At 45.6% G+C, this 21,236-nt stretch overlaps 1 protein-coding gene across 2 annotated transcripts in view; it reads left to right on the top strand.

The window, feature by feature from the left end:
* LOC144612039 (5'-AMP-activated protein kinase subunit gamma-1-like) overlaps positions 1–20,494 on the top strand; it is a 52,082-nt gene extending 31,588 nt beyond the window's left edge. For both annotated transcript variants that reach the window (XM_078431517.1, XM_078431516.1), the window contains 7 exons: positions 2,589–2,643; positions 4,083–4,209; positions 7,296–7,461; positions 11,126–11,163; positions 11,244–11,390; positions 15,419–15,512; positions 16,640–20,494. In XM_078431517.1, coding sequence (XP_078287643.1) covers positions 2,589–2,643; positions 4,083–4,209; positions 7,296–7,461; positions 11,126–11,163; positions 11,244–11,390; positions 15,419–15,512; positions 16,640–16,668 — 656 coding nt within the window. In that variant the 3' untranslated portion in view covers positions 16,669–20,494. The remainder of the gene's footprint in view (positions 1–2,588; positions 2,644–4,082; positions 4,210–7,295; positions 7,462–11,125; positions 11,164–11,243; positions 11,391–15,418; positions 15,513–16,639) is intronic.
* Positions 20,495–21,236: the final 742 nt, after the last annotated feature.

The raw sequence follows: 21,236 nt of genomic DNA, 5'->3' as shown, positions 1-21,236 counted from the left end.
TGTTTTGGACTCCCCCAACATTGGGAACATGTTTCCTGCCTCTAACGTGTCCAACCCCTTAATAATCTTATACGTTTCGATAAGATCTCCTCTCATCCTTCTAAATTCCAGTGTATACAAGCCTAGTCGCTCCAGTCTTTCAACATATGATAGTCCTGCCATTCCGGGAATTAACCTAGTAAACCTACGCTGCACGCCCTCAATTCCTCCCCATCTCCACTCTAAAGTGCATCCTTTTATTCAGAGGCTGTGTCTTCTGGTCCTAAACTCTCCCACTGGTGGAAACGTCCTCTCCACGTCCACTCTATCCAGGCCTTTCATTATTCAACAAGTTTCAGTGAAATTCCCCCCATCCTTCTAAACTCCAGCGAGTACAGGCCCAGAGTCATCAAATACTCCTCATACATTAACCCAATCATCCCTGGGATCATTCTTGTAAACCTCCTCTGGACCCTCTCCAATGCCAGCACATCCCTCCTTGGATATGGGGCCCAAAACTGTTCACAATATTCCAAATGTGGCCTGACCAGTGCATGTTTCATGGGGGGAGGTTGAATTATTTGATTTGCTCACAATCGGGTATGAATGATGTTTAACTGTTGCATTCTGTTGTCGGGCCTTGAAATAATATTGGTAAGTTACTTTCCCAAATGGACTTTAGAAAATATGCATAAACATCTTTTCAGTAAGTTTTAAAAAAAAACTTTTGTGCTCTGCATTTGTTCTCTTCCTTCAAAAATTATTCCTTTGCTTTATAATTCGCAGATCCTTTGTATAGGTTTGTAGTTAATCAAGGATATATTTAAAAAAATTAAATCCTGAGACTTTTTTAATCGGCTATTAATATGCACAAATATTGTAACACTTAAAGGTGTACTGTTTATTAATTATCAGATTTTTTTTTAGAAAGGGATCCTGAAAGAAAGCTTGTGTTTAAACAACTATTATGAAACATTTTTAATCTACTTAAAGGCATTATAAGAGTTTTTGGAATTCTCTTATTATACCCACTCCTGCACACCAGTAACTTGGTAACGGGATTACTATTTCCTTGAACTATGGAATTAATTTCTGATGAATAGGCTTTAAGGAGCACGCAGGGCTGAGACTGCTGGCTGTAGCACGAGAACTCAGGCTGCTTGACTGTAATATGGAACTAGGAGAGCTCTCTTCAGCACGATGGAGTGGGGAAATGGCATCTTCCTGCTAATCGCAGTGGAAGTATTTGCTCAGCCACTGGCTCTGTGGCTAAAACCACTTTGCAGACTCGTGAGCTGACAGCTAGTGAGATTCCCTTGTCCTATGTTGAGATTGAAGATGTAATTGGTACTCTCTGCCCTGGCAGAAACAATGTTTTGTGATATTCGGTAGTGTATAATTAAGAATTTTAGTTCTTTGATTTAAAAAAAAACACAATGCACTTGTACAATGCAATTATACATTGAAATTATACATTGTACTTGTACATTGAAATTATTTTTGAGAAAATGGAATGAACATTTCAGTTTGACAACCTTCGGTCAGAAATATCTGAAACATTAATAAAAGCAGAACATGCTGGAAACACCCAACAGGTCAAGCAGTATCTATGTGGAAAGAGGCAAAATACCCGGAAAAAGAATGGAGCTATGACATCTTTACTTGCTGCAATAAGTAAAAATAGTTTTACAGTCTGTAAAAATAGTTCTCATAGAAAATATAATAAAGAAAAAAAAGCTCAATAAATTAAAAATGAAACAATATTAGTGTAAAAAAATAAAGCCCAAACTCTCTAGTACAACCAAGCCAGTTTGTAGTTTAATTGGTGTTTGTTGTGCTCAAGAGCCTGATGGTTGTTGGGAAGTAACAGAGTTATGATTTTGGGTTGAAGACCTGTTATTCAGGTGAAGGGTTCTTCAGAGTATTTTCAACATCTTCTGGTTGTATTTCATGGTATCTGTAGTTCTCTCACTTTCAATTACCTGAAACATTAATTTGAATTAATATGGCGCCTGATCTGCTGGCAACTACCAGCAATTTCTGCTGTTATTTTGGGTTTCGAGCATGGAAGTACTTCCTTCTCATTTGTTTTGAGCTCTGGTAGCTGGCACGAAAGTGAACTTATTTCGGTGTGTTTTGATTTTCTTTGCTTTGTCTGGAACTTTGCAAACAAGGATTTCGTTAAAAGGTTCAGTTGAAAAATTTATAAAAGCTCCCTTATCTCCTGTCGTAACTCGTGTGATTTGGCTACATTTGTTTAGCGACTGCACAGCTGGTAGAGCCGCTGCCTCACGGCGCCAGAAACCTGGGTCCGATCCTGACCTTGGAATCTGTCTGTGTGTGGAGTTTGCAAGTTCTCTCTGTGACCACATGGGTTTCCTCCCACAGTCTAAAGACGTGCAGGTCTGTGGGTTCATTGGCCTTTGTAAATTGTCCTCAGTGTGTCGGGAGTGGATGCAAAAGTGGGATAACGTAGAACTCGAGTGAACGGGTGATCGATGGTCGGCGTGGGCACAGTGAGCTGAAAGGCCTGTTTCTATGCTGCATCTCTAAACCAAACTAAACAATATTGCTACATTGATTATTTTTCTTTCCCTTTCTTCTCTCAGAGGTTTATCTACAAGACTCTTTCAAGCAATTGGTTAGCATCCCTCCAAATGCCAGGTAACAAACCGTTCCAATCTTATACAGCAATATATGTGTGATCTGATTTCTCAGAGCTATTTCTGTCCAATGATATCGCATTCCAAACCATCTCGCATTGCACTGAATTGTAAATACTCTATGCCCTCTTGGAAAAGAAGTAAATGGCAGACTTACAAATGTGCATGCCTTTTCCAGGGCCACATTGGGTACTTTCTTCCTTCCTGTTTCTATGGCGACTTGTATCTCGTGTCTCCACAGACATGAACCACGATCCCCAGGTGAAATGGAATGCGATGCACTTGACTGCTGCAGCCCAAGATGGTGGGGGGGGGTGGGGGGAGGGTTCCAGATCCACAACTCTTGAGAGTAACTCGTACTTGATGACCAGATTCTTTCCTGCAATCTAAAGTGAGCACCTCCCCAATGAAAACAACATAAAATGCTGGAGCAACTCAGCAGGTCAGGCAGCATCCCTTGAGAACACAGATAGTTGACGTTTCAGGTCGGGGCTCTTCTTCAGACTGTAGAAGGGTCTCAACCCGAAACATCTTGTTCTCCAGAGATGCTGCCTGACCTGCTGAGTTACTCCAGAACTTTGTGTCTATTTTTGTAAACCAGCATTTACAGTTTCTTGTTTCTACCTCTCCCACGATCCCAGTTTCTGCTTCACCTTGGCTATGCTCCCTATAGATAGTGTGGCTCATCTGAGCCATATTCCCTGCACCTTAAGATAAGCGGACCAGAATTAATAGTCATCCCTTTGTGGCATTTGGGAATGTGAAATTTGTTTGAACTGATTACTTAAGAGCTGATTACCTACTTCGCTCAACACCTGCGCTCGGTCCGCATTGACCAAACTGATCTCCCGGTGGCCGAGCACTTCAACTCCCCCTCCCATTCCCAGTCTGACCTTTCTGTCATGGGCCTCCTCCAGTGCCATAGTGAGGCCCACCGGAAATTGGAGGAACAGCACCTCATATTTCGCCTGGGCAGCTTGCAGCCTAGTGGTATGAACATCGACTTCTCCAACTTTAGATAGTTCCTCCGTCCCTCTCTTCCCCTCCTCCTTCCCAGATCTCCCTCTATCTTCCTGTCTCCATCTATATCCTTCCTTTGTCCCGCCCCCCTGACATCAGTCTGAAGAAGGGTCTCGACCCGAAACGTCGCCCATTCCTTCTCTCCCGAGATGCTGCCTGACCTGCTGAGTTACTCCAGCATTTTGTGAATAAATACCTTCGATTTGTACCAGCATCTGCAGTTATTTTCTTATACTTAAGAGCCCCCTTGTTTTTGTCTGTTCTAATTCCATTTGAGGGAGTGTTGCTAAACATCGGTTGAAATGCCTTTGAGTTTTTGTGCAAGTGTATTTTAAACATTGTAAAGACCATTCCAAGTTTAAATGATGCTTGTGCCATTCACTGTCAAGTTGGGCCTCACAACCTCTGTCATTGCCACAGCTTGTACGATGCAGTTTCATCGCTGATCAAGAACAAAATTCATCGTCTTCCGGTCATTGATCCATCTACAGGGAATACACTCTACATCCTCACGCACAAGCGCATTCTCAAGTTTCTCAAGCTCTTCGTAAGTATTCCTGGACCGCAAAATGATGACAGATAAAATGTTAGTGAGAATCAAAAGAGAAACTGCAGATATTTAAAAGATAAAATTGAAATAAAAGCAGAAAACATTGGAAATACTCAGCATTTCAGGCTGGAAGGAAACGGGGTTAATGTTCCAGGTCAAAGACCCAAAGTCAAGATAAAGGTTCATTCGATTCCTATAAACTCCCAGTGCACAGTGCACTTTCACTACTCTCCGTATTCACCCCATTGTCTCTTTCTCTCTCTCGAGCTTGAATAGCATTAACATTGGGATTCAAAACCTGTTCCAATCAGCCTTGGTGCCTTTGAAATTCTCTGGCACAGAGTTTTAAATTGTGCCTCTGTGTTGGTGTTCTCCACTTTATTTTTGTTGAGGAGGGTGTCTGTGGGTGAGCAGTAAATGCTGGCCTTGTCAGCAATGCACAGCAGTAGATGTAGCCCCGTCCATCTAACTTCCCACCACTGACTCCATCTGCACCAAGCTGCCTCGGAAAAGCTGCCAACTTAATCAAAGACTTGTCAATCTACAGAAGGGTCTCGACCCGAAACGTCACCCATTCCTTCTCTCCAGAGATGCTGCCTGTCCTGATTTACATCGGCGAAACCAAGCGCAGGCTCGGCGATCGCTTCGCTCAACACCTGCGCTCGGTCCGCATTGACCAACCTGATCTCCCGGTGGCCGAGCACTTCAACTCCCCCTCCCACTCCCAGTCTGACCTTTCTGTCATGGGCCTCCTCCAGTGCCATAGTGAGGCCCACCGGAAATTGGAGGAACAGCACCTCATATTTCGCCTGGGCAGCTTGCAGCCCAGTGGTATGAACATCGACTTCTCCAACTTTAGATAGTTCCTCTGTCCCTCTCTTCCCCTCCACCTTCCCAGATCTCCCTCTCTCTTCCTGTCTCCACCTATATCCTTCCTTTGACCCGTCCCCCCTGACATCAGTCTGAATAAGGGTCTCGACCCGAAACGTCACCCATTCCTTCTCTCCTGAGATGCTGCTTGACCTGCTGAGTTACTCCAGCATTTTGTGAATAACTGCCTGTCCTGGCTGAGTTACTCCGGCATTTTGTGTCCATAATCAAAGACTTGTCCTACCCTGGTCATTCCTTCTTTTCCCTGTTTCCGTCTGACAGAAGCTTGAAAGGGCGCACCTCAATACTCATGAACAGCTTCTTCCCCTCTGTTATGAGGCTTCTGAACGGTCCTTCCGTTAGCTAGGTTACTGTCCGATTCACCTCGACCCTATAGTGGATGTTGGATTGTGTCAATGAAACTGATGCGCTACAATGCTGGGAACTATATCCTGCACTCTGCATCTTCCCCTTTGGCTGTTTGAACTAGAGAGCCACTTCAGAATTACCTTTATTGTCATCCAAAAAACACAAGTCTTTTCGACAAGATTTGGACAACCACAAACCAACACAAAACAAAACAAAAAAAAAAGGAACATCCATCACAGTGAGTCTCCTCCAGTCACCTCCTCACTGTGATGGGAGGCCAGAATGTCTTTTCTCTTCCCCTGCCGTCTTTTCCCGCGGTCAGGCTGTTGAAGTTGCCACGTTCCAGGCCACGCCGGACGGTGAAAGGTCCGCGGCGGGCCGACCCAAGCCCCGCGATCTGGGGCGGGCGAAGACGCCGCCGCTGCGCGTCGGGGCGGTCGGGGCTCCCGACATTGAAGCCCCCGCCGGGCGGAGGAAATCCCGCAGCCTATTTCAGGCCGCGCCGGACGGTGAAAGGTCCGCGACGGGCCGACCCAAGCTGCCGCTGCCGGAGCTCCGATTTTCGGCTCCCACCCAGGGCACGGGGCTGCGAGCTTCCGACATCCACGCGGCCCGCGCCGAATCCTCCGAAGGCGAGTCGCAGCCAGCTCCGCAGATGGTAAATGCGGTCCGCGGGCTCTGCGAACCAGGCACGTGGACGTGCAGGGAATGGAGGGATGTGGATCTTGTGCCAAAGACCTTCGGCACTGCAGAGGCCACGTTCCAGACGTCTGCAGCTTCCTGCTACACTGGTTACACTGGAAATTGATAACCAGGAAAAAAGCTGTCTAGGAAAAAAAACAGTGGGGGGGGGCAGTGTGAACTGTTTCCTTAGGCACCATCGTCTCTTAAAATTATAGGCTGCCAGTTTCACCGCTTTAGGCCACTGACATTGATAAGCAATCGCTTCTGCTGACACTTGCACAAGGATACTATATTAAACAATGTAACCTGCATCCTTTAGTGTATTCAGCTTGCCGTAACAGAAATAAATGATTGAGCTATTTAAAAGACCTTTAGTTTTTGAAAATCCTGCAGGAAAAATAACGGTTATTAAGAGTCTGCGACTCTCGAGTCCCTTTCCGTATTGGCACCGTTTTTATAACGCAACTTTGTAAAACGCAAGGTTTCTTAAGAATGCAACTATTGTGTCATAGCAGAGTTAGCTAGTGAGCCCTAGTGAGACCGCACCTGGAGTACTGTGTGCAGTTTTGGTCTCCAAATTTGAGGAAGGATATTCTTCCTATTGAGGGCGTGCAGCGTAGGTTTACTAGGTTAATTCCCGGAATGGCGGGACTGTCATATGTTGAAAGACTGGAGCGACTAGGCTTGTATACACTGGAATTTAGAAGGATGAGAGGGGATCTTATCGAAACGTATAAGATTATTAAGGGGTTGGACACGTTAGCGGCAGGAAACATGTTCCCAATGTTGGGGGAGTCCAGAACAAGGGGCCACAGTTTAAGAATAAGGGGTAGGTCATTTAGAACAGAGATGAGGAAAAACTTTTTCAGTCAGAGAGTTGTGAATCTGTGGAATTCTCTGGCTCAGAGGGCAGTGGAGGCCAATTCTCTGAATACATTCAAGAGAGAGCTAGATAGAGCTCTTAAGGATAGCGGAGTCAGGGGGTATGGGGAGAGGGCAGGAACAGGGTACTGATTGAGAATGATCAGCCATGATCACATTGAATGGCGGTGCGTACAGGCTCGAATGGCCTACTCCTGCACCTATTGTCTATTGTCTAGCTGCATTTGATTTTATATCTGCTGCTATTTCTGAAGATATTATGTTTTTCTTTTACACAGATTTCGGAGATGCCCAAACCCGATTTTATGTCCAAAACATTGGAAGAATTGAATATTGGAACGTACCACAACATTGCAGTGGTGAACAAAAACACTCCTATTTATGTGGCGTTGGGAATCTTTGTGGAGAAACGTGTGTCTGCGTTGCCTGTGGTGGATGAATCTGGTAAATGAAAGGATAAGAAAATAACTACAAATCAAGGTATTTATTCACAAAATGCTGGAGTAACTCAGCAGGTCAGGCAGCATCTCGGGAGAGAAGGAATGGGTGACGTATCGGGTCGAGACCCTTCTTCAGTCTGAAGAAGGGTCTCGACCCGAAACGTCACCCATCCCTTCTCTCCCGAGATGCTGCCTGACCTGCTGAGTTACTCCAGCAGTTTGTGAATAAATACCTTTGGTAAATGAAAGTTCTCGCATTTTTGCAATGACGGTTCATAATATTTCAACACACCGTCAAAGTCGCATCCTGTAAATGCAAGCGGAACAGAGCACGTCATAGCAATAAGCTGACTAACCCCTTAACTTCTCTAATTGTCTGAACATTTCTGCTATCCGTTTCAGTGCGCTTTTAACGCACTTTCTTCAAGAACTGTACAGGTGCTCCTCAAATTACAAAGGCGTTACGTTCCGATAAACCCATCGTAAACCGAAAATATCGTGAGTCGAAATGCATTTAATGCGCCTGATCACGTGGCCGGAAGCGAGCTACGGTCGCTGCCACTGCCCATGCGTTTGCACCGTTGTAAAGTCGAAATATTGTAAGTCGAAGCATCGTAAGTCGGGGAGCATCTGTGCTTAACCTGGGGGCGGTGACGTTGATGCCAATGCAGGTTAGTCAAAGATGGAAACTTGGGAGGGAGGGAACCAAAGTGGGAGTTGGAGGATTAGTAATGGTAATAAATAGGCAGCGGAAACAAAGACGAGCAGCAAATAGGGATCGAGTGCTGAAAAATGTTAAAAGGCAAAATTTAAAGACTCTTATCTCAGTGTATCTGTCACAAGTGGATGAATTAATGGCAGACGCAGCTGTAAATGGGTATGGTCTTACTGCCATTGCAAAACATGGCGAAAGAGTGTCCAAAAATGGGCACAAAATATTCCAGGGTATTTGACGTTTTGGAAGGATGAACAAAATGGAAATGAAGGTAGGGAACCCTGTTAATAGGCGATGGCAGCAGTTTAGACTTTAGAGATACCGCGCAGAAACAGGCCCTTTGGCCCACAGAGTCTGCACCGACCAGTGATCACCCCGTATACTAACACTATCTTACACACGAGGGACAATTTACAATTATACCAAGCCAATTAGCCTACAAATATGTACGTCTTTGGAGTGGGAGGAAACCGAAGAAAACCCACGGGGAGAACTTACAAACTCCGTACAGACAGCACCCGTAGTCAGGATCAAACTCGGATCTAGGGCGCTGTGAGGCAGCGACTCTAGTGTTGTGCCACTGTGCTACGCTGGAATTTAGAAGATTGAGGGGGGATCTTATAGAAACGTACAAAATTCTTATGGGGTTGGACAGGCTAGATGCAGGAAGATTGTTCCCGATGTTGGGGAAGTCCAGAACAAGGGGTCACAGTTTAAGGATAAGGGGGAAGTCTTTTAGGACACAGAGAGTGGTGAATCTGTGGAATTCTCTGCCACAGAAGGTAGTTGAGGCCAGTTCATTGGCTATATTTAAGAGGGAGTTAGATGTGGCCCTTGTGGCTAAAGGGATCAGGGGGTATGGAGAGAAGGCAGGTACGGGATACTGAGTTGGATGATCAGCCATGATCATATTGAATGGCGGTGCAGGCTCGAAGGGCCGAATGGCCTACTCCTGCACCTATTTTCTATGTTTCTATGATAAGAATGTTCTTGCTTCGGCAGATTGTGGTATAGAATTGGTTTGGGTGGAGCTAAGAAGTAGCAGGGCGCAAAAAGCATCAGTGGGAGATGTGTACAGGCCTCTGGGTGGCAGTGGCGATGTAGGCCGCAGTATAATTAGAGGTACATGTGGCAGGACTGACATAGTAACCATCCTGGACTTCAATAAAGATAGACTGGGCAAATCAAATTACTGTAATGCTAACCATGTAGAAGATGAATTCCTGGTATGTATACGAGATGGATTTCTCGATCAATACATTGAGGGAGTGATTGAGGTCAGGCTATTTTTAAAGCTAATGGGAAAGGTTAATTACTAATCTTGGCGTAATGGTTCCCTAGAAACTATGAAGGTAGTTGTGAAGGTATGGGAGCAGGTTGACTAGGGTAGATTAGGTAAACTGCATTAAAAGGTGTGACTGTGGACAGGCGCTGATTGACATTGTTACTGAAAAGGAAGCATGATGACGATTCACGAGAGGTCTGTTGTAGGAGGAGAGATTGAGCAGACTGGGCCTCCAGTTTGTTTGGAGGAATGAGAGGTGTCCTCATTGAAACATGCAACGTTCTTTGCAAGCTTGACTAGGTAGGTGAACGGAGGCTGTTTCTCCTGACTGAGGAGTCTAGACCAAGGGGGAGCCAGTTTCTAAACGTGGAACTAGCCATTTAGGACCAAATGGAAGAGGGTGGTCAATCTGTGGGATTCTCCAGCCTGCCGTGCGATGGAACCCCGATCATTGATTGCATTTGAAAGAGACATAAATTGCTAGGTTTCTGATGTGAATGGAATCGCGGGGATGTGGGGATAGTACAGGAAAATGATGTGAAGGTAGATCAGCCACAGTCTTGTTGGATCTCAGCAAACTCGAGGGGCCAAATGCTTTCCTCCTTCTCCTATTGTGTTCGTGTGTAAATAGACCAGGGTAAGCCTGAATCATTTGACTGCCATTCTCCCAGGTGCCTTGTTCTGTACTACTTTCTTGAATTCAGCCTGTGGACCAATGCTTCTTGGTCCAAATGTGAAAGCACCTCTTGAATGAACAAAGGCAGCTTGTACCAGAGATTAAATAGTTTACCGTTGTACCTGTGAGTAGGAAAGTACAGATGGATTCATTTTTCAAATGTTTCAACTTGCTAGGGGTTGCGCAGTGGCGCAGCGGGTGGAGCCGCTGCCTCACAGCACCAGAGACCCAGGTTCGACCCTGACATTGGGTGCTGTCGATGTGTGGAGTTTGCACGTTCTCCCTGTGATCGCCTGGGTTACCTCGTGGTGCTCCGGTTGCCTCCCACATCCCAAAGACGCACATGTTTGTTGTCGGTTAATTGGCCCTCTGTAATGAGCCCCTACCTATTGTGTAGGGAGGAGATGAGAAGTGGAATAACATAGAACTAGTGTGAACGGGTCGGCATGGATTCGATGGACCGGAGGGACTGTTTCCATGCTGTACATCTAAACTTAGCGTAGACAATAGACAATAGGTGCAGGAGGAGGCCATTCGGCCCTTCGAGCCAGTACCGCCATTCAATGTGATCATGGCTGATCATTCTCAATCAGTACCCCGTTCCTGCCTTCTCCCCATACCCCCTGACTCCGCTATCCTTAAGAGCTCTATCTAGCTCTCTCTTGAATGCATTCAGAGAATTGGCCTCCACTGCCTTCTGAGGCAGAGAATTCCACAGATTCACAACTCTGACTGAAAACGTTTTTCCTCATCTCAGTTCTAAATGGCCTACCCCTTATTCTTAAACTGTGGCCCCTTGTTCTGGACTCCCCCAACATTGGGGACATGTTTCCTGCCTCTAGCGTGTCCAACCCCTTAATAATCTTATATGTTTCGATAAGATCTCCTCTCATCCTTGTAGCGTAAACCCAATTGAATTATCAGTTCCAATGTTTATTCAACATGTAGAATATCTACGTTATGTTCATTGGTCCTGACTTTTGTCTCTGCAGGACGAGTGGGGGATATCTACTCTAAGTTTGATGTCATTGTAAGTACTTTGCAGCAAGATGTATACTCGGTCCTATTGTTGCTTCCTGGCAACTCTCTAACCAAACGCTTGTGCTTTAGAACCTGGCAGCAGAAAAGACCTACAACAATCTGGACATCACGGTGACCAGAGCACTACTGCATCGCTCCCAGTACTTCGAGGGAGTGCTGAAGTGTTACAAACATGAAACTCTCGAGACCATTATCAACCGACTTGTGGAAGCAGAGGTATAGAACGACCAACTAATAAACCACTTATTATTTCATGTCGCGACTTGTTATTGTACCTGCCCCAAATACCTCCTCCGGCAGCTCGTTCCACATACCAATCACCCTCTGTGTAAAAAAAAAAAAAGTTGTCCCTCGGGTTCCTATTAAATCTTTCCCCTCTCACTCAGAGTTGCTATTGACGCGTGCAGCGTAGGTTTACTAGGTTAATTCCCGGAATGGCGGGACTGTCATATGTTGAAAGACTGGAGCGACTAGGCTTGTATACACTGGAATTTAGAAGGATGAGAGGAGATCTTACAGAATACAGAATACAGAGCTTTATTTGCCATTCGGTACCTCGGTTACCAGCAGTCACACAAAAAAAAGAAACACAAGACACATGACCCCAACACAAACATCCATCACAGTGACTCTAAACACCCCCTCACTGTGATGGAGGCAACAAAACTTCCGCTCTCTTCCCCACGCCCAAGTCCCCGCGGCCGAGCCGCACCGGGCGCTGAAACATCCCACGGCCGAGCCGGGCGATGGAAGGCCCCACGGCCGTACCGTGCGCAGCTAAGTCCCGCGACCAAGCCGCGCCGGGCGATGGAAGGCCCCGCGGCCGAGCCGCACCAGCAATATAAAGTCCCGCGGCCGAGCCGCGCCGGGCGATGTTAGGTCCCGCGGCCGAGCCGCGCCGGGCGATTGGAAGGCCCCGCGGCCGAGCCGCACCAGTGATGTAAAGTCCCGCGGCCGAGCCGCGTCGGGCGATGGAAGGCCCCGCGGCCGAGCCGCACCTGGCGCTGAACCGTCCCGCGGCAGTACAGGGCGATGGAAGGCCCCGCGGCCGAGCCGCACCGGGCACTGTTAAGTCCAGCGGCCGAGCCGCACCGGGCGATGGAAGGCCCCGCGGGCGATGGAAAGCCCCGCGTTTTATTTTTTTTAGCGCAAACGGAGATACGACTCGGAAAGGGTCGCATCTCCGTTGAGGAAGAGATTTTTTGAAAGGTTTCCCCCACCACCCCCCACATATACACAGCTAAAGATAGGCTATTTCATACATCTAACACTAACAAATAGACAAAGAAAGAAGAAAGACAAACAGACTGCCGGCCGGTGAGCCGCAGCTGCAGGGCAGCGCCGCCACTTCCGCTTATCGAAACGTATAAGATTATTAAGAGGTTGGACACGTTCGAGGCAGGAAACATGTTCCCAATGTTGGGGGAGTCTAGAACAAGGGGCCACAGTTTAAGAATAAGGGGTAGGCCATTTAGAACTGAGATGAGGAAAAACTTTTTCAGTCAGAGAGTGGTGAAGGTGTGGAATTCTCTGCCTCAGAAGGCAGTGGAGGCCAATTCTCTGAATGCATTCAAGGGAGAGTTAGATAGAGCTCTTAAGGATAGCGGAGTCAGGGGGTATGGGGAGAAGGCAGGAACAGGGTACTGATTGTGAATGATCAGCCATGATCACATTGAATGGCGGTGCTGGCTCGAAGGGCCAAATGGCCTCCTCCTGCACCTATTGTCTATTGTCTGTTAAAGCTATGACCTCTGGTTCTTGATTCCCCTACTCTGGGGAAAAGACTCTGTGCATGCACCCTATCCATGCCTCTCATGATCTTATACACCTCTATTACACTAATAATTGACAGATTCTTGATTAGGACGGGTGTCAGGGGTTATTGGGAGAAGGCAGGAGAATGGGCTTGAGGGGGAGAGATAGATCAGCCATGATTGAATGGCGGAGTAGACTTGATGGGCCGAATGGCCTAATTCTGATCCTATCACTGATGAACTCTGTAATATTACCCTTCACCCTCCTGCGCACCAAGGAATAAAGTCCTAGCCTGCCTCTTTAACGTCTTTGTTGGAGAAAAACTGCAGATGCTGGTTTAAATCGAAGGTAGACACAAAATGCTGGAGTAATTCTAGGGACCCGCCCCCTCCCCTGACATCAGTCTGATGAAGGGTCTCGACCTGAAGTGTCTCCCATTCCTTCTCTCCAGAGATGCTGCCTGTCCCGCTGGGTTACTCCAGCATTTTGTGTCTACCTCTCTTTAAGGTCTTTTCCTTTTTGATTATTTCTGTTTCCATTTATTCTACTTTCCATTCCGCAACATTTAGGGTTAAATTCATCGCGTTTCTCAGGGTTTAATACATCAACAGGCATTGTTGATATTGTTGGCAACTTGAATGAGGCAGGCACATTCCAGCAAATCCCACGGGGCGTGCATCTCGCAGTGCACGCTGTCAACTTCACTTAACGCTTGCTGCATTGTCGATAGTAATTTGCAAAACTTGAAATTGCAATGTTTCAGAATAACTAATCAACGTTGTATTTCTAAATGTTGTGAAGTTGCTTTTTATAAAAGTGTCTCTCACCATTTTGTGTCAAAATGGAAGGCAAGAAGCCAGGAAGCACTTCCTTTCTGAAGCATATCAGCTGAACTTACAAAATGCCTGCACAGTTTTTCAAAGTGTCATCTTTGTCCCTCCCAGTTGGAATCCTGTTGCTTTTCTCCTTCAAAGAATAATATCCTTTCGGGCATGAAGGAGGTGTAAAACCTAGTGAGTGTTCTTATTCACGAGCATAAGTTCATAAGTGATAGGAGCAGAATTAGGCCATTCGGCCCCTCAAGTCTACTCCGCTATTCAATCATGGCTGATCTATCTCTTTCCTCCCAACCCCAATCTCCTGCCTTCTCCCCATAACCCCTGACACCCGCACTAATCAAGAATCTATCTATCTCTGCCTTAACAATATCCACTGACTTGGCCTCCACAGCCCTCTGTGGCAAAGAATTCACCAGATTCACAATCCTCTGACTAGAAATTCCTCCTCATCTCCTTCCTAAAGGAACATCCTTTAATTCTGAGGCTGCGACCTCTGGTCCTAGACTCTCCCACTAGTGGAAACATCCTCTCCACATCCACTCCATCCAGGGCTCTTTCCAAGCACTGGAATGAATGACTGTCTTGTTGAAGGGACAGGCAAGAACGTTAGAGCAGGAAGAGTACAGCACAGAACAGGCTCTTTGGCTCATAATGTTCAAGTGAAGCTAGTCTCCTCTGCCTGCACGTGATCCATATTCCTCCATTGCCTGCATATCCATGTGCCTATATAAAAGCCTCCGAAATGCCGCTACTCTATCTTGCCTCCACCACCATCCCTGGCAGTGCGTTCCAGGCACCCACCACTCCGTTTTGTTTTTTTAAACTCGCCCCGCACATCCCCTTTAAACTTTGCCCCACTCATCTTAAAGCTGTGCCCTCTAGTCTTTATAATAATAACAATAATAATAATAATGCATTACATTTGTATAGCGCTTTTCTAAAAACTCAAAAGACGCTTTACAGGGTTTACTAAAACATAGAAAGAAAAAAAAAAATAAGTAAACGAACAGAAAAGGAAAAATAAGGTGAGGTGACGGTCAGTGGTTGAATGCAGTGCTGAACAGGTGAGACTTCAGTGATGTTTTGAATGTGGTGAGTGAGGAGGAGTCTCTGGTGGTCTGAGGTAGAGAGTTCCAGAGGGTGGGAGCAGCGATGGAGAAAGCCCTGTCCCCCCAGGATCTGAGTTTGGTCCGGATGGGGGGGGACAGGAGGTTAGTAGCAGCAGATCGGAGGGTGCAGGTGGGAGTGTGTCTGTGGAGGAGGTCAGTCAGGTAGGATGGGGCCAGGTTATGGAGGGCTTTGTAGGTCATGAGGAGGATTTTGTACTGGATTCTCTGGGGGATGGGGAGCCAGTGGAGCTTGTAAAGGACAGGGGTGATATGGTCACGGATCGGGGAGTGGGTGAGTAGACGGGCAGCGGAGTTCTGGATGTGTTGGAGTTTATTGATGATTTTTGAGGGTGAACCATAGAGGAGGCTGTTTATAGAACACGGAACAGATTGAGATGTGTTAAAACTGGGATTTTTCTTTTTAAATTGCTGCCAAGGACCAGTAAACCTTTAATCTTTCACAACATCAACTATTACCGCGTCCATTTCATTGATTTTCGGCAACAACAATGTTATTGACCAAGTGTTTTCTTCTCTCTAGGTTCATCGGTTAGTTGTGGTTGACGACAATGACATAGTGAAGGGGATTATCTCGCTCTCGGATATTCTACAGGCACTGGTGCTGACTGGGGGAGGCAAGTACACAAAGTCCACCTTTCCACCTCTTAACTTCCATTTCCACCCCTGACCTGTTTGCATGGTGTAGATCAGCCCCAACCAGTAACGTATAAGATTATTAAGGGGTTGGACATGTTAGAGGCAGGAAACATGTTCCCAATGTTGGGGGAAGTCCAGAACAAGGGGCCACAGTTTAAGAATAAGGGGTAGGCCATTTAGAACTGAGATGAGGAAAAACTCTTTCAGTCAGAGAGTTGTGAGTCTGTGGAATTCTCTGCCTCAGAAGGCAGTGGAGGCCAATTCTCTGAATGCATTCAAGAGAGAGCTGGATAGAGCTCTTAAGGATAGCGGAGTCAGGGGGTATGGGGAGAAGGCAGGAACGGGGTACTGATTGAGAATGATCAGCCATGAAGGGCCGAATGGCGTCCTCCTGCACCTATTGTCTATAGTACAGATTGTTTCCGTAACACACATTGGATAAAACGTGAGTGGTGAATCGGGGAACACTGTTTGCATTAAGCGGGCCAAATTGGTTGTAACGTGATTTCATTCGGGAACTAGAAAACCTCTTAAAGGTTAGTCCATAGGCTGCAATCATTGTTTGAGAACACGCCCTTGCGGTTTTATCCAGCTACTGACTGCTTGGAATGACTTTTTAAAGCTAGGCTTTGTTTGCCTTGGGCTTCAAATGTGTCTTTTTTTTCCCCCTTCTGCCTTATTTCATCATTTTCATTATTAAGGCTCAGTGATTCCAGAATAAGATCACCCGGGGCAGTGCAGCGATGGAGTTGCTGCCTCACAGCGCCAGAGACCCGGGTTCAATCCCGACCACAGGTGCTGTCTGTAGGGAGTTTGTACGTTGTCCCCGTGACCGCGTGGGTTTTCTCCGGGCGCTCCGGTTTCCTCCCACACTCCAAAGACGTACAGGTTTGTTGGTTAATTGGCTTTGGTTAAGATTGTAAGTTGTCCCTAGTCTCTAGGATACTGCCAGTGTGCAGGGTGATCGCTGGTCGGTGCGGACTCGGTGGGCCTCAGGGGCTTGTTTCCGCGCCGTATCACTAAGCTAAACTAAATATGCTTTGAGTTTGTGCGCCACTGCACACATTGTTATTGCCCACAGTAACAATTGTTATTTTATCCTTAGGTGATCTATCATCTGAATCTGAACAGTAAGGGATGTGTGGACAAAGTGCACCTGTGACATTTTCCCCACATAGAGACCTCACCAGCCCGGAAGTCTTGTCTCCATGGACGTGGTTTTCCCCCATGGTTTTTCACCAGCGGTGTGCTGACCCATTGTATAGAGGAAGATGCTTGCACCTGCTCACAATTCCCATTTTGATTTTACTTTGCTACTCCTTCCTGCGAAAAGCCATTGACTTTATCCACCGAAATGATACTGCGGGTCAGGTCAAAGGAACCAAGTCTTTAGTTCTTTTAATTATCCCATTCTGCAAAGGTAGGGAGCTTCTCGGAGTGGTATAGCTGCCTGATTATTTCATTATCTAAATATTACTATGTTTCATACTTGGTTTTGTGTTTGATTTGTATGTCCTGTACAGACCATAATAATGCATTTACTGTAACCCCAGTTTGATGCAGTGACATCATTCTTTTATTATTCGTAGGCATGCTATAGAGTCTGGCCAATACAAACAATTTATCAATGGCAGAATGTATGAATACTGTTTAATAAATCTTGTCCTCTTTGATTATGATTTTGAGTAAATCCACTACCCAAATTATTAGACTCCACTTTTTCAAAATATATTTTTTTGATGTACCATTTCCCACATAACTAAATGTGGTGTTTACCAGCACCAAAACACTCCAAGTAGACTTGCACTGTCTTTGCGATCCTGGTTGAAACTTGGTTGATACAAATTACATGATTATAATCTGCCTATTTCTGTAGCCTGCGAGACCAGTTAAAAATGTGCATTTTAAGATGAAGCCGACCGTTCCCATTGTTTGAACGTTATTAAATAACTGTTTGAACTTGTGTCACCATTTCACTTGTTGAAATCACTTCACATTTGATGAGGTTCTCTAGTTTTGGATGGTCTCGTCCTTAAATGGTCCTAATTTGGAAGGTGGAGTGAGATTGATTTTATCTTTTCAAAAGCTTCAAACAACAACCCATCAACTTAAAAAAGTAAAAATATATTTAACTGATTCTCAGTGTTTAAACAGCAAATTGTATATTTTTAACAATGGGAAAGGTGATTACAGGCAATTTAGTTCTGCGCTTGACTGTTATTTTTCTGGTATATTTTTACAATATGATTTTGATGTTCATGGATTTGGTGTCAGAATTTTTTTTACATTTCTATCATCAAGTCCGAAGTGAGATTGTTTAGCTGATTCAACTCCTTGATTGCTAAAGAGTCTAAGTTGGAAATTATAAGAGTCATACAGCACAGAAACAGGCCCTTCGGCCCTACTTACCTGTGCCCCATCTACACTAGTCCCACCTGCCTATGTTTGGCCCATATCCCTCCAAACTTTACCTATCCATGTACCTGTCCAAATGCTTTTGAAGTGTAGTTATAGTACCTGCCTCAACTACCTCCTCTGGCAGCTGGCTCCATACACCCACCACTCTGTGCGAAGTGTTACCTGTCGAAAGGTATCAAAGTTGTAGCGTGCTACTTTAAATTTTGCATTGATCAGAGTTCAAATCCAGAGTGCGAATTGTAGGGCCCCTACACTACACCGTTTTTAATTCAGTTGCGTGCAATGTGTGTGGCAGTATACTTTGCTGATTTATTTTTCTTCTAAATAACTGGCTGCTTGCAGATGAACGGTTAATAGCTGGGAGCTGGCCATTCTAGCACAGTAGCTCCAGTATTCCAGCACAGTTGGATAAGTTGTAACATATTGTGGTGATAGAATTTGGCAGGTTCCTCATATTAAAGCAGATTACCTGATGAGATCACAACCACTGTTGTGGAAATAAAATGGTAAAAGATGTGCCCAAGCTTTGAGAACCAAACTCTGGCAGAGAAAATTAACCGTGTGTGTCTTGAGCAACAGGTTACGTTTCTGCTGCACCGTCTGATTTTCAGGTGAGGAGCTTTCAAGTGGAACTGGATGAAGGTAGCTTCAGGGCTCTAAGTGGATTGTCATTTAAAAGGATTTTGTTTCATTCTGCCATTTCAGTCGCAGACTCGGCAAATATGACTCCAGTTTCGAGTGTAAACTTTCACGAGGTCATTGGCTGAACAAAAAGGTGCAGTCGTGTACAATGAAGATGAAAATTCAAAAATATGCAGATGCAGGAAACCTGAAACAGAAACCGAAAATGGTGGAAACACGCAGCAGGTCAGGCAGCATCTGTGGAAAGAGCAATGGGTTTAATGTTCCACATTCAGTTCTGAATTCTGTATTCAGAACTGGAAAAGAGCAAAGAACAAGAGAACAAACATTTATTTGTGGGCTTCAGCCTTAAAGAGGAAAGGATTCATAGCCCGAGTGTTCTTGTTTTCCCGCTCCCCTCTCTCGGTGATGGTACACAGCCCTGCTTTCCACAGCGCAAAGAAAGCCCGTCAAAAGCTCAACCAAATAGTTGTTTTTTTTGTGTGCATAACATCACGGTGAGGTTGATTCTCTACCCGATCAATATTCACCTGTTTCCCTCCACAGATGCTGCCTGACCGGCTGAGTTCCTCCAGTGCTTTGTGTTTTACTCAACATGCATAGCATGAGTTCTCCCAACTGTGGGCTTTGGATAGAGATCAAACCTGAAAGCCCTGGGGCTTACGCCACCTTCCTCACTCCGATAATGGGTTTAACTGAGTTGGGAATTAGGTTAGATTCGTGAGGTTTTTAAAATGATCAAATCATATATTTGTAACAAAGTTGTTGAAATGTTTTGGAAGAAGAGTGCACACCCTTGTTCTTAAACCTGAGCAGATTGTGCGTAATCCACCCCACTTAATCATGAAATATGCACACAACGAGGTTTCTTCCAGCTGAAACCACACTAGGTGTACGCCAGCAGCCTTTCTGTGGACAATGCTGTGAGAATAATGTTTGTATTTTCAATACTTCAGTTGAAGAATAGAATATCGTGTAAACCTCGGTACAAAACTGTACAGAATTAAAATGGCGGGAAAAACTCCACTGGTCGAGCAGCGTCTGTGGAGAGAGAGAAAATATGGGAACGTTGTTACGGGTTGATGACCTTCCGTGAAGAATTTTTAGCATCTTATTTGTGACATTTAAGATCACATTTCACCTCCAGATCTTTGTGATGCATTACCAAATCATAGTATCATAATAGGGTTTTTTTTTTCCTTTCTTGGAAATTGGAATTCTTTCCAGAAAAGCTGCAAGAGATTGCATTGCAAAAAGTGAACTGGACAAATGTCTTGGGGAAAATCAGTGTTTCCAAACCAGGAACATTTCTGTGCACTTCCATAAACCTGTGCTCCCTTATTCACCTTTTCAATGCAGGACCAGTGTCTACTGCGGCATTAGTGTCTGCAGAGAATGTTATTTTGGCCTACAAGTAGGATGAGGTTGGCACACTTGCTTGGCTGCAGTAACCACCATGGCTGGGGCTTGGCGATGGATCAATGATAAAATGAGACCAATTATGAGTGAATGTCTTGACATTGCCAAACATCCTGGCCCCCAACATGGAGTCCGAAAAACAACGTTGGACCCTGAAATAGACAATAGACAATAGGTGCAGGAGTAGGCCATTCAGCCTTTCGAGCCAGCACCGCCATTCAATGCGATCATGGCTGATCACTCTCAATCAGTACCCCGTTCCTGCCTTCTCCCCATACCCCCTCACTCCGCTATCCTTAAGAGCTCTATCCAGCTCTCTCTTGAAAGCATCCAACGAACTGGCCTCCACTGCCTTCTGAGGCAGAGAATTCCACACCTTCACCACTCTCTGACTGAAAAAGTTCTTCCTCATCTCCGTTCTAAATGGCCTACCCCTTATTCTTAAACTGTGGCCCCTTGTTCTGGACTCCCCCAACATTGGGAACATGTTTCCTGCCTCTAATGTGTCCAATCCCCTAATTATCTTATATGTTTCAATAAGATCCCCCCTCATCCTTCTAAATTCCAGTGTATACAAGCCTAATTGCTCCAGCCTTTCAACATACGACAGTCCCGCCATTCCGGGAATCAACCTAGTGAACCTACGCTGCACGCCCTCAATAGCAAGAATATCCTTCCTCAAATTTGGAGACCAAAACTGCACACAGTAGTCCAGGTGTGGTCTCACCAGGGTCTGGTACAACTGTAGAAGGACCTCTTTGCTCCTATACTCAACTCCTCTTGTTACGAAGGCCAACATTCCATGTAACGGCAAAGTCTGAAGGAAAAGCAAAATATAACGGAGACACAAGAAACTGCAGATGGTGGAATGTTTAGTAAGACACCAAGTCTTGCAGGAACTCGGCAGGTCGGGCAGCATCTTTGGAGGGAATGAGCAGGCGATCTTTCAGGTCAGGGCTCGGATCTGACAAGTCCGAAGAAGGGCCTCGACCCAAAACGTCACCTATTCATTCCCTGCACGGATGCTGCCTGACCCGCTGAGTTACCCCAACATTTTGTGTTTTGCTCGAGTATAATGCAAATGCTCTGTCTTGACCACGAAAATCAAATCTCGTACACATAAGAATCAACCTCCCTCTACCCTTGTGAGAAGCAAGAAAAAACTGCAGCTGCTGGGAATGCTGAGCAGGTCAGGCAGCATCCATAGTGAGAGAAACAGTTAA

Source organism: Rhinoraja longicauda, chromosome 42 (genome assembly GCF_053455715.1).
Source record: "Rhinoraja longicauda isolate Sanriku21f chromosome 42, sRhiLon1.1, whole genome shotgun sequence".
NCBI lineage: Eukaryota > Metazoa > Chordata > Chondrichthyes > Rajiformes > Arhynchobatidae > Rhinoraja > Rhinoraja longicauda.
This window is presented reverse-complemented; position numbering and strand designations above follow the sequence as displayed.